The 13,608-nt window shown below is 37.9% G+C and overlaps 1 protein-coding gene across 3 annotated transcripts; it reads right to left on the bottom strand.

Annotated features, from left to right (window-relative positions):
* Positions 1-208: 208 nt before the first annotated feature.
* LOC127795010 (ABC transporter G family member 32-like) lies at positions 209-12,731 on the bottom strand. Of its 3 annotated transcripts, XM_052326405.1 has the most exons (24): positions 12,244-12,731; positions 11,619-11,739; positions 11,442-11,530; positions 11,277-11,361; positions 9,842-10,001; positions 9,678-9,754; positions 9,493-9,546; positions 8,336-8,426; positions 7,952-8,253; positions 7,593-7,874; positions 7,124-7,440; positions 6,865-7,025; positions 6,675-6,778; positions 4,914-5,073; positions 4,670-4,792; positions 4,445-4,536; positions 4,034-4,366; positions 3,642-3,932; positions 2,962-3,045; positions 2,724-2,857; positions 2,405-2,632; positions 1,454-1,625; positions 1,116-1,370; positions 209-804 (listed from the first exon to the last, which is right to left on the bottom strand). In XM_052326405.1, the coding sequence occupies exons 1-24, from the start codon at positions 12,513-12,515 to the stop codon at positions 532-534; spliced, it is 4,260 nt and encodes a 1,419-aa protein (XP_052182365.1). In that variant the 5' UTR covers positions 12,516-12,731; the 3' UTR covers positions 209-531. The 3 variants fall into 3 exon arrangements, with proteins under 3 accessions (XP_052182365.1, XP_052182366.1, XP_052182367.1); XM_052326406.1 differs by lacking the exon at positions 7,952-8,253 and having other exon boundaries at positions 8,336-8,419; XM_052326407.1 differs by lacking the exons at positions 11,442-11,530; positions 11,619-11,739; positions 12,244-12,731 and having other exon boundaries at positions 9,842-9,994; positions 11,277-11,349.
* Positions 12,732-13,608: the final 877 nt, after the last annotated feature.

A 13,608-nucleotide genomic window follows, 5' to 3' on the forward strand; every position in this document is an offset into this window, starting at 1 on the left:
AGGGGGAGAGAGGAGAGAAGGCAGCTATGGCCTATGGGTCACTGGGTAAGAGAAAGTAAATTTGCAAAGAGAATATCGATATTTCTGACATGTGCGTAGCCTTTTCTGTAGCCCTATATATTTCCCCCCACAAATAACTTTTGCCTTGGGCACTCTTTAGATAGATTTCAAGAAAGATGACATTTAAATTTGCACATTTAACATGAAATTAAGGGTTACATATTCCTTGATACATTAAATTTGTAAGGAAAGCTCAAAATTTGTTTGATTGCATCAAAATGAGGAAAACTCACAGCCAAAGGTAGTGAATTTACAATGCACGTAAAACTTATAATCTTCCACAAGGAAAATAAAATTATTGTCAAAGTAACAAAAGTATTTAGCTATGCATATCAAGCAATTCCACTCCAATTAGGTAGCCATATGGGTATCGCCATTATTCATATAGCTACTGTGTGAACTGATCAGTATTACCTATTATGGACACAAGGAGGAGAAGAAATAGTGATGGAGTTGCATCATCCACCTTTGTTATCTCTTCTGGAAGTTCAAAGATTTTATCGCGTATGCAAAAATCACCGCAAACATCATGCAAAACGTAACGACCAACAAAGCGGCAATACCTAGGAAATCATGCCGGAAGCCTAGGACGTTCTGAAGTAAGAGCCTGACAGGTATCGAGCTTACTCCATCCGATTGCTTCACATGTCTGTTACTGTCCCCGTACTGCGACTCCAGAAGTCCATAGAGGCTCCAGGCTACAGGGTTTGCCCAGTAGTACCATCTCCACCATATGGGAATCCTCTGAAAAATCAGTAGAAATTGATGGTTTAGAGTCGAAAGCATGACAAGGAACAAAAACAAAAACAAAAACGCGAGGCCCTGTCCCTAATGTTGGTTCAAAAAATTAGAAAGGCAAGAATTCAATTGAGTATCAGCAGATTGATAATTACAACAATAATGCATAAGCAACTTATTATTAAAAACGCTGCAAATATTAATGAAATCGGTTGTTCCAATCAAACAATTTCTATGATCTGAATGCATCACAGAACTGTGCAAAGTTCTAAAGTTACAAAAACTAAAAGATAAAGAAAGTACAATACTTCAATTACCTTTTGAGGGATCATCAATCCACTGAAGAGGTTCCAAAGCATGTAAAAAGGAGCGGCAATGATGGCAGCCACGTTATGATTTGGTGTGATGGCAGTTGTCATCATTCCGTAGAAGGTGAAGTACAGTACGGTGAAATACATGAAGAACGTGTACCAAATAAATTTTGAGCTAGTCCACTCGAATGCGGCCATGGAGTAGAAAATTGTGCAGTATATAACTGTCTGTGCAAAAACGTAAGGGAACTCAATGGCAACCTGCGTATGGAAGACACCATAAATAAGCATAATGAAGAACAAGTATTTCAAACGGACTAGACAAAAAAAGTCAGAAGGGAGACCTGAGCAAATGCAAATGGCAGTGCTGAATACATCCCCGCAGCTCTCTCTCTATATGAAACAAACCTTTCAACAGAGACAACAGGCTGGACAGCAGTGCCATTGGTTACTCCAATGAAAAGAACTGCCGCATACATGGATCCCATGGCATTAAATATGTCCTGCTGTGTCTCCCTATAGATTGGCAAAAAAGAAAGAACTAGAAAGTTAGATAGTAAAATAAGTGAACCGATTTACAACACAAGCTGGAGAAGTTTGCTGAAGAAATTGAGTAACAAAGAAATTTGATTCTCGCAAGGAATCTCGATATAGACAGCTCACACAGAATAGTGTGGCACTGCAGTGTTTTTTTGGCCCATGTCAATTCATTGGCTTTTTTCCTCCAATGCGTAGATATCAATGGGTTCCGTGATACAATAATTTTGTATAAAAATTCAACTCATATGGCATCACTCTAAATTATTTGTCACAAAGAGATAGAAGGGAAGGCGTCCTATCCCTTGATTAATAGGGAAATGATGAGGGAATGTCAGGATAAACCCAAACAACGCATTAACCCACTGAGTATGCTACATTAAACCTAAATCAGAATTCAGCTCCGTGGGCATTTAATCCACCAAACTCATAGGCTATCATGCCTCTTGTCAATATCCACTGCTTAAGCTCGTGGGGCTATTTACGCCTCCGCCCCTGCCCTGCCCCACCCCACAAAAAAAAAGAAAATTATACTGTTATAGCGGAACAATACCACTCCTAAATGATGGAATCACTGCAAAGAGCAACACATCATCTGCCCACAGTAGTGTAATGTCAAGGCCCTAGCTAGATTTTCCTATGCGCATGTATAGGGTTAGCCTATACAGTGATTGCTGGGCAGATCAATCAACATGTCAATAAACGATATGTATAAAGCACAACACACAAGATAAACTAAGAGAAGTATCCGTGTTAACCTTTTAGAGCCAAATCTCCAGCATATTGTTCCAAGCATCAACGAAATGATGACAGTGTAGAAGAAGCGAACTGCAGTGTATTGTGGGTTTCTCCAATATGATAGATTTTGCTTCCAAAGACAAGCTAAAAACTGGTCAAAATTTGACTTAGAATACTTGCTCGGAAAAATCAAATCCTTTGCCTCTCTATTTGGTCTGCTTAAACTATCAACCAGCTCTCTGTTGCGTCTGAAAAACAAAGACGGCTTGCGTAGATTTAATAAAGAAAAGCTGCAAAAGAAAATTTAGGAACCAGACTCTTACAGAAATATGGACATACTGAAATAGATATGATCTTTGGTAAACTTCTGCGAAATCCACGCCAAGACGGTCTTCCTCTGCTAATGAAGTAACCTCTAACATCCATGCAGCAGGATTGTATCCAGGTCTGATCTTTGGCACTCCTTCGATTGCCTATACATCAAATGCATACAGTACTAATCAAGGATGGACTCAGGATTTAATCATCAAAAAGAAGTAAAACGCTTAATACTGGAAGTAGTCATCCGGATATTGACCTCAAAGTACTCAATGAGCTTGCAAGACTTGGGGCCAAGTGGACCTGCATAAATAACCTGTCCTCCACGCTTCATGAATAAGAGCTGTGATGTCAAGACAAGATTAAGGAGAATCAGTGAAAAGATCGGGGTGAACTTTTCTGGTGCAGTATGCCCAAGGTATCTATGGTGCAGAACAATATATTTAGTTGTCACTACCCCACATATAAATAAAGATATGGGGTATTCAACTTATCAGCTAAAGAAAATTCGAAAACATGAAATCAAATGTGGATCCTCAAACACTAACTTCATGAAAATCAAATTCAACAAGCATAGGTCCATGTTCCACCCTAATCCTCCATAACTAAGCATACGGGCACTAGTTCTCCCCACTAAGGATAGAGACATGGTCAACCCTCTTGTGAGTTTATGCTAAACACCATTTGCATTGTAGCCGCCAAAGATGGACTCTGCAAAGGGATGCTATGTTATCTTCCATGTTAACAGAGTCAGCAACCAACATTTATCCTACTTGCCCAGGACGCCAGTATGAATTATCAAAGGGCCCATATTTGTAGTGCATGTTGTTATCAATTGACAGCATTATAATCCAGTATACAGTAGGAAGGTATTCTTCAATAGATAGGGCAATGTTCAAGAAGTGAAGCAAGCTCTTAGCAGATTAAAGAGACGCGTACCTCATCAAACGATTCAAAAATATCAATGCTGGGCTGGTGAATTGTGCACACAATTGTTCGCCCAGTATTTACTATATTCCTCACAGTCCTCATGACAATGGCTGCAGACCTTGCATCCAATCCTGACGTAGGTTCATCCATGAAAACAATGGAAGGGTTGGCAACCAGTTCAACAGCGATGGTCAATCGTTTTCTTTGCTCAGTTGACAAACCATCAACACCAGGCAGACCAATTAACGCCCCACTCAATGGGGTGAGCTCCACGAGTTCCATTACCTCCTCAACAAATGCCTGGAATTTAAGCAGTTACTCATCTCATAGCAAAAGCTGGTAAAATACATCCCTCCCCTCTAAATTAATAAAAAGAAAAGAAGAAGAGACAATAACAATACCTTTTGTGTTTCCAGGTCAACATCTTTTGCCAACCGCAGCCAAGCAGAGAAAAGAAGAGACTCAACAACAGTCAAACAAGGGGAGTGAATGTCATTCTGCTCACAGTAACCAGATATTCTGGCAAAAGTTTCTTGCTTTTTAGGATAACCAGATATATGAATGCTCCCTTCTATTACTCCACCAGTTTTTCTACCTGCCAAGACATCCATGAGGGTGGTTTTGCCAGCACCACTTACTCCAACTAAAGCAGTTAGCACCCCCGGCCTGAATGCTCCGGTAATATTAACCAACAGTTGCAGTTTGTCTTCTAAGACCCCCTGCTGCTTCAATTCCTGGACCAATAATTTTATGAGAACCAGATATGTTCTAAGTGATTATCAAGTCACCAAAGGGAAGGAGAGGATACGTACAAGAGGAACATCCACGTAATAATTGATATTGCCAAAAGACATGGAAAGCGGTTGAAATGGAAGAACCATGCCCCTCTGATTAAAAGTTTTTGCTGCCCAAAAGAAGTGAAGATAATAGTAAATCTTCAATTTCAATTTTCTTTATGGTCCCCCTTAATTTGTGAGATGGGGGGGGGGGGGGGTGTGGAAGAGCAATAGAGAATCCATAACTACTCCACAGAAAACCTGTAAATGAGCCTGAATGCTGCAAGTATTCTCTTAGCTGAATAACGACAGGTTCGCTTTTTTGTCTCCTCTCTCTCTCCTGGAGCTCTTCCTCAGAAACAACAGCTTGACGCTTCCCCAAAGCTATATCAAAAGATTTTAGAAAGAATAAAACATAAGAAAAGTGTATTCATGCTACTTGTTTTGCAATTATTTGATCGAAAAAGGCTCTGATCCAGAAACCATTTAAAGCAAGATGGCTTACGATTAAGATAAGTTAGGAAAATTGTGAAAAGAAGGTTGAACAAAACAGTATATCCAAGCAAAGCGCCAATCCCAATCCAATACCAATAGCTCTGTGGAAACAAACTGCGTGCCTTCAGCAATGCCACACCTAGTGACCCATTACCATGGTCTCCAGCTTTCTGCATGAGCATGAATAAACAAATCAGGTGCAAAAAAAAAAAAAACTGTACAAGAGACAGAATAACAGTACAAAAGGTACAAAATCTCCAGTTAGGTTGAGTATAAATTGCAATTGTACTATTTCTCCACTCAAGACTACAACCCAATTTTTGGTTCTGACATGGGTAATCACAAAATAATCAATCCAAAAGACGTGTTTAAGAAGCTTAAAACATCAAAATATTGGTAGTTGAAGTTCTATAATCCCCAAAATGCATGGATGGTCTATTGTTTATCAACACCCCTTGCAAGCGAAAACATAAAAAAAAAAAAAAAATACAAAGAAAGAAAGAAAGAAAATATCATTATTAGTTACTAAGTAAATATAGCAGTGAATAGTGAGGAGAAGAAAAACACTTCAACCATGATATGTACATAATAGGCAGTCATCTCAGACATGAGCTTTCTAAGCTCCATCCTTTCCTCATAGATACTGGTAAGCACTCCTACCCACTGAAGTAGGAACACATACAGATTATGATATGTACATAATAGGTTTGTTCCTCATATGTGATTGATAGTGAATGGCAGGACTGCCTCTTCCGCGTGCACTATTCCTGAAATCCTTTACATTTAATGGTCACTTTCAAACATGAAAGAACCATTTTTTCTGTCAGAAGTAGGGAAAATTAGGTGCTGTTTACATGTAGAAAATGTTTTCTGGTTTCTATCTCCAATTTTCTATAAAAATCTCTAGTTTTCATTTTCCATGGATACTTTGAAAAACATATTCAAACTGAAGTACAAAAAACTAATTTTCAATCTAGAAAATTGGAATATATGTCAAAAAAAAGAGAGAGGGGTCTTTTTGTGTAAGTTGTGTTAGAAAAAGAGATGAAGATGATTTAAAGAAAATTTTGTAGAGAACCATAAATTCAAAATCTCCAAATTAGTAAGAAAACTTTGGAAAACTCCTAAAAGTTTAGAATTTTTTTGTAGTTGAACAAGTTTTCTAATTTTCCATTTTCTGTGAAGCAATTTCCTGAAAAACTGGGACTGTTTCTGCAACTAAAGAGCCCCCTGGCAACTTCTAGAAGTCCAGCTTCTTTGCATGGTATAGAGAACCAGAGAAATGGCAGAGGTTTACCACTCCTAGAAAACATAAAATGAAAGTGGATTTTAATATCAGTGGTTATATATTCATCTGACAACATCCATATGTATATCCTTAGGTGGAAAGGACATCTTCAGAGAAACATATTGCCTGTGAAATAACTTCACAGCAGTTAACAAATAAAAAGATAAAAAAGAAACCCAAGTATAACAATTAATATCAGCAATACCTCTTATTCGAGAAAGTTCTTAAATTATGCTCATGATACTTAAAAGAGTAGCTGTCAAGGGCATTATTGTGAGTTGCTTTCTTTTAGTAAATCATCAGAAAGAGTAACAAATCCGTTAGGATTTTGAACCTCCTATAGTGTCACTCCACTGTGTGCAGCATCTGGTACTCTAAAAATATTTTCGGTTCAATACCATGCTAGATCAAGTACTAGAGTTACCCATAATTTTCAACAAATTCCAAAAATTCAACTGCTGATCTTTAAGTTAAGCAGATTACCTTATCCCAAGAATGCCCAAGAAATTCATTCACAGAAGCTGCATTTTGAGCATACATTAAAGGAGAAACCCAAAAGCCCCAGATCCAGAAGCTCGAAATGTTGTCTGTAAAAGTAAAAAATGTAATAAGAACAAAGTGAGTCTCATTTCAAAGCTGGAACATGGTAAAACCGAGACAAATATCAGTTTACCTCTTGAAATTATGTATCCTCCAAGACCCATTACAACCAACATGGCAAAAGATCCAAATGTATTAGCAACTATCATATTTCGACCCAAGGAGCCCATCACTTTGAAAAGAGCTAAAGACATCTGGTGCAGAAAGAAATATAATAGGAACTGACGAAAGAATCTGCAGATTGAAATTTTAGCACCATTGAAATATTAGAATTGCTAAAATTTAATCCAAGGAGACATTATTGGAAAACTACATTTAAGCATAACCCTCACCGTATAACATTAGGGTCATATCCAATTACATAATATGTAACTGCCACCCAGAAACCAGACTCTATAAGTGAAGTTGGGATGCTTAGGAGCCAAGAAGGAAGTGTATATGCCCAGCATGGATAGAGGTGCAAGTCCCTATGCTTGTAAATAACCGGAAGTTTTGCTACCAACATGGAGACCTCAGTAAAGCCATTAAAAAGGATAATAACCATCGCAAAGTACAGTGCCCCGAGATAGATGCCTCCATCATCAATTGTATTATGATGTAGTTTCGTTCGGAAGAAAACAGTCATCGTAATCAAAGCAACAAAAAGGAGCTGCAAACAATAAAGACTACTCATAAAGTCATAAACCATAATGAGCATAGAAATCATGACACACATACTGCTCAAACGGTAAAGTAAGAAAATTATATCAGCGATGAAGGACGAGTAACTGTATTAAAGCTAAGGAATCCAATAAAACTTACCTGAATGAATTTAAAAACATAGATAAATGAATTACGTTTCATCAGTAGCAACTGCCAGTTAAAGTTGATCTTAAGAAGTTCCTGCCTCCTTGTGCCATAACGGGAAGTAGACAAGGCTGCTGGATGACAATAACGTCTATCAAATGGAATATTCAGTTCCTCAGACAAATTCTTCCCAGCACGATATGAACGAAAAGCTTCAGCAAACTTCACAACAGGTATGTACCGGTAAGGGTGGTCAGGATTAGCCCAATACTGTTCTTGGTCCTTCTTTGACACAACCTGCACCATTTAGAACTTGACCAAATAAGATACAGTAGAAGAGGAGTAGTTCACATCCCAAGATCCTCACCACTTACTTCTTGAAGAAAGTCTGCCACATTCTTCCGCTCAGGACAATAAAATCCCATAAATGAGAAAAACTCAAGGGCAGTATGACGAGGCCCCTGGTAAACAATGTGGCCCTCACACACAAGTATAATATCATCAAACAACTCATAAGTCTCGGGAGCAGGTTGTAGCAGGGAGATAATTGTGGTTCCATCTAGTGCATGAGTTGAATGCCTAAGATACTTGACGATTTGATAGGTTGTTGAACTGTCAAGCCCAGTGGATATTTCATCCATAAACAACACCCTAGATGGACCCACTAACAATTCACCTACCAAGCATGCATACCATGTCAGCAAAAGTAGTAAACAATCTAGCTTTTAATCATCAAAGGAACATAAAAACACAATTACCAGTAGTAAGCCGTTTCTTCTGGCCCCCAGAGATTCCTTTGAGCATTTCATCTCCAACCAGTGTGTCCGCACAAATGTCCAACCCTAAAATCTTTGTCAGATAAATTTTAGTATTGCCTGAGAATTTTAAGAATTATGTGTTGCAATGATTTTAAAGGAAAAAAATAACTGCATTTATGGAACAATTTTAACCTCTAGAGAGAATTTTTTGCTTTCAGATCAGTACAAATGCTAATCATAAGGAAACTACAATGTCAAAATTGTATAAATTCTAGCAACTACAACCATGATTATTCATATCCTCTTTTCCCCACTAGTCAATCCTTTTTCACTCAGAAAATTTCCAATCAAACACCATCCTGTCTAGTCTGAGTGACTTGAACTTCTTGTAATTTTTGAAGAAAGAATGATGCTCAAAAAGGAGAAAAGAATTTTGGATGACCAGTAAAATCCAAAATGGAGAAAAGAATTTTGCAACAAACAAAAAGACCAAAAGAAGTCTGTGATCAACTTCAAGGAAACAAACTTGTATCACTGTACACAATGGTTCCTTCACAAATTCAAAGCAGTTCCACACAACTGGGACCTAGAAAAACTGGTTCATAGGAGAGATATTTCTAAACATCTAGAACTCTCATACAATATTATCTTCTCTCTCTCTCTCTCTCTCTCTCTAGTTGGGAGGTGGGGAACAAATATCAATTGGCATTGTCTTGCTGGTCAACAAAAGTTGATGAAACCATAATACCTTGTATGACCAAAAAAAGAAGCATTAGCTTTTACACGATAACCACCGAAAGTACCATCCTGCTCATTCATTCTTTGTTAGAATTGGATAGTACAGATCTCACGCACACACAAGAAAAGTTCTACATGGTTCAGTCTTTCAATAGACCTGTGTCCATGATCCCCCAAAAATGAGCTAGCCCACTAATCACATAAAACCTTCACAGCATCATGTGTTGCATAAAAGCTGTCAAAGTAACAATTAAAGATGAATAAAAAAAAAGCACTCAAGGTTTGTAACTAATGAAGAGTTCAAGTCTTTCATTCATTTATGAGGTGAATTAATGAAAATGTAAAAGTCTAGAGCAATTTAAAACTACATCACCAGACATAATATGCAGTTCCAAGAACTGACCAAATCTAGAAAGTACCTTTAAAATATACTCCACAACAAGGTTTGTATATTGGCCTCCCAAAGCTAATGCCTTCAGCAAGAGAAATAAATGAATAAAGAGATAAAATAAAAAAATAAATTATAACAGTAAGCATTAATCAACTCAAAAACTGCAAAATTTTAGGTAAAAAATAAGAATTTCACTTTTAAGAAAGTCTGTACCTTCATGAGTATATCAAGATCTTCATCAGGTTTTATTCCAGCAATCTTCTCTCTTCGTGAAAGCTCCAGAAGCATATCTGATGTATATATCCATTGTTTAGCATCTAGCTGACTTCCACATAGGCACACTCACAAAGAGAAAAACACAATCTTCCACAGCTTACCGTATTTATATCCAACACCTTGACAACGAGCTGAGAAGTCAAGAGTCTCCCTCACAGTCATCTCTGCTACATGCCAATCTTGTTGACTGACATAAGCAGCTGTCTTCTGAGGAACAAACTCATTTAAACTATGTCCATTGTACGTAATTCTCCCTGACATCTTCAAAGTAATCAAGGTATTAGAGGAATATTTAGCAGGGAAAAAAGGTGTGAAATATGCATTCAGCATCAGGGTAGGTTCCTGTACTTCTCAGGACTGCACTAAATTCATAACACTAAAAGTGGATTAAGAAACTTAAAAGCTACATGCCTACATCAAGATGTTATTCTAATGCATAAGGAATTCCTAGCTAGATACATCTAAGTACAACAGCAGAAAAGTCAAAACATAGTTTGCATTCTTAAAGTCAATTTTAAGTCCGGATGCATCCAAAGCAATAACCAAATTTAAACTTCTCCTGAATTCATTTTTCCTGCAAATTATATAGTCATTCATTCAAAATACTCTATTGTCTCTACACTCCCCCTTCTCCCACCAACAAGAGAAAATTAATGAGAAAAATTAGTAAGTTAGCAAACTATACTTCGTTTGTGTTCACAAAGACATAATAGACTTTAACCAATTTAACATGCCCATCAGTAACTCATTGGAGCTTTACGCAAATTGTCATGGCAAGGAAGTCATAAACACAGCTCACTTCAATGTTATCAAAGTATATTGCTCACCAACTAGAAAAGCCCAAGGATATATTGTAAATCCAACAACTTATACATCACATATCCATCTCAAATCAAGGAAATGAAAGTATCTTCCTTGTAGGGGAACCAGGGACATGCACTGCCTGCAGCACTTATACCACACCACTGGATGCATTAAACACGAGAATCAGCAAATGAGATTCAACTCATTTTTTAATATTAACTGAAAATTACTCCACCAAAGGAAAGGGATGGACAAAGAGTGAAAGGAGAAATCAAGTCAACTTTTGCAGAAATACCTTAGTAGCTTAGAAGCCCTTGACAGAACTCAAGTCTTATAATTGTTCTATTTATATTTTTCCTTTTATGTTTTGTTTAAGAAGCTAAACGCAATCCAATTCTTAAGCCTAATCAGTAAAGATAGGTAAAGACTGTGAACAAAGCCAATATATGGCTTCGCAGCAGAAAAATGATTCTCATTTTCTTGCCATAATATCCACCAGAAAATTCTTAACAGTGTCTTTCTATAAGTACTAGAACTAAGTTGAAAAACACATATGAAAGACAAACTAAAAGAAAAAACGAGCTCAATGCTAATGTCAAAGTATCACCATATCCTGGTATGTTATTTAATATATTCATGGAAATTATTCTATAATAGTGACAACAACCATGAGCACTAGAATTAAAAGCAGGGAGTTTGTTAATCTATGCAAGATAAACAGAATTTTTATACCTGCAGATCAGGCCCAAGGCGGCCAGCAAGCGCTAACAGCAGAGTTGTTTTTCCAGAGCTTGGAGGACCCAAAAGCAGTGTTAATCTAGAAGAAACAAGATAACTCATTAGATTTTGACGAAAAATTTTGCCAAATGCAGTTGAAATTTTGAATTCCAAGCACACCTGGAAGGTCTAATGATCCCATTAATATCATCTAAAATTGTCAACTTTCTTCTCCTGCCTGGGAATATTTTCAACTGCCTTAAGAAAGCCTGGGTGAAAATTAACAAATGAATAGCTAGATAAGAAGAAAGTGGTGAAAGATAAAATTTTCTCAATGTGTAACTTTGTAAACCTTACTTCAGTCATGTTAAAAATGAAATTTGGAATAGTAGGAAGTGCTCTGCTTCCAACATGAACAAAAGACTCCACAGTCAGATGCTCAAATCGAACCTCAATCTTTGGAAATTCAATATCTACCCTGCAATACCGTACATGATAAAATCAAATTCCAATTGCCAATCATTTCATCAAGTTCACGTAATCCGATACAAGAAAAGAATAAGATATACACAACAAATTACTCAACATGGCACAAGAGAATAGCCGTCTATGAATCAGGGCCGATAATATTTAAATACCGAAATTTTCAATTTTCAGAATAGGGTAAGTGAAATTATATTACAAATCCATGCTTCTGCCAAAGCAAGTGACAACACTACACGGTAGAAGATGATGAAAAGGGAATCCTGGACATCCAGATGTTCATCAGTGCGGTTAGAAATCGAAGTGAAAAGGAAAAACAATGTATTAAGCGTCAGTGTGCTTTCTTAAACTCAATTATCCACTGAACCGAGCTCGATCCAAAAGCTTAAGCTAGTTAAAACGAGTTTTCTGCAACTACTTAACCAGAAACAACACTTTAACCAGAAACAACACTTCCGATCCATCATTAAGACAACTAATAAAAAAGAGGCGGAATTACGAGTGTAAACGCCGGCGCATCCGGTCGAAGAATCTCTCAGAGTCCTCGACGGAATTCACCAGCCGGTCCAGCACAACCTTGCGCTCCTGAACCTCAAGCTTCTCAACCTCGATCTCCCTGGCGTCTCCGGCAATGCTCTTGAAAATCCCCTTCCGAACACGGGCGTAGGTGGGCAGCCTCTCGAGCGCCGCCCACCGGAGAGCCTCCTCGTCGTCGCCGTCCTCCCTGAAGGACGCCGACCTCGCCGAGAGGTTCGCCGCGGAGTTCCACATCGCCAAACCGCCTCCTCAAAACCGTAACCCTAAGATGAGGCGCATGTAAGGCCGAGCAGACAGCGGAGACTCAACTCAACTATACGTCCAAGTGTGATTGAGGATTCATGGTTCATTCAATTTATATACATGTACATCTACTCCTCGCCCTGATCAGACTCGCCAGTGGTCCTGCATTTATAGCTCTGCCCTCTCTCTTTTTTTTTCTCTCTATAATTCGGTTGTACAGATTTTGCAGAGCGAAAGCGAGAGAGACAGGCATTAAATGGTCCGGGGAAGAGAGAAATGGCGGGTATAAAACGGAGACCCTCCTTTCACTCGCTCGCATCGCAGAAAATAGTACACTCGCCCTCTCGGCACGACGCGTGTGAGAAAAATTCGTCCCAACGCGGCTTGTGGGAGCGTGGATGCGAATACGGCGCGTGCCAGAGAGGGAGGAATGGGGTTGGGGTTACGTGGTTATTTGAATCGTAACGGTTGGGAAAACAGTGGTCTGCTATTGCGTTCATGAATCCGAAGGTCAAAAGCCGCTGATTTTTTTAGATCTGGGAAAAACAGTTGCGCCGACCGCATTTTTTGATGTGCTACTGCTAGGAATTTAATTTAATTTAATACACTATTATATAATTAATAAATAAATTACACCCCACGGCACCTTTTAAGTTTAAAAATTTGGGGAACAAAAAAAACAAAACCCCAAGAATTACATTCGAAATGATGGTAAAGATATCAGGTTTTGAATGATTCATACTTATACGTATTTGGCAATTTGTTTAGCCATCTCAACAACGTCTATTTGGGGGAAAATATTCTCTAAGTTACTTTTTAGCCACAATTTGTGTAGTATCAAATATATGAAATGTACGTAGCAATGACACAAAAAATAATATTCCATATATTGCTTGCAACTTCTCCCTTTACTGCTTTTTAATCAACTTCATTGTTAATTATGAATGAATGAATTGCTTAATATTTCTTATAAGCGCCAGTACTGTTTATATAACCTTATCCAAACAAAGTATTATCATTTTTTATAAGAGGTGATATATATCAACTGATTTTGAAATTTTATATATATATATATATGATTGTT

Source organism: Diospyros lotus, chromosome 2, assembly GCF_014633365.1.
Source record: "Diospyros lotus cultivar Yz01 chromosome 2, ASM1463336v1, whole genome shotgun sequence".
Lineage (NCBI taxonomy): Eukaryota > Viridiplantae > Streptophyta > Magnoliopsida > Ericales > Ebenaceae > Diospyros > Diospyros lotus.

Bases quoted from the DNA above. Each gene is read 5' to 3' on its own strand.
- LOC127795010 (XM_052326405.1), bottom strand. From the start codon at position 12,515: ATGTGGAACTCCGCGGCGAACCTCTCGGCGAGGTCGGCGTCCTTCAGG. The intron at 7,875-7,951 runs GTAAGTGGTGAG...TAAATGGTGCAG, and splicing joins TGGCAGACTTTCTTCAAGAA to GTTGTGTCAAAGAAGGACCA. The intron at 2,858-2,961 runs GTCAATATCCGG...TTTGATGTATAG, and splicing joins AGCTCATTGAGTACTTTGAG to GCAATCGAAGGAGTGCCAAA.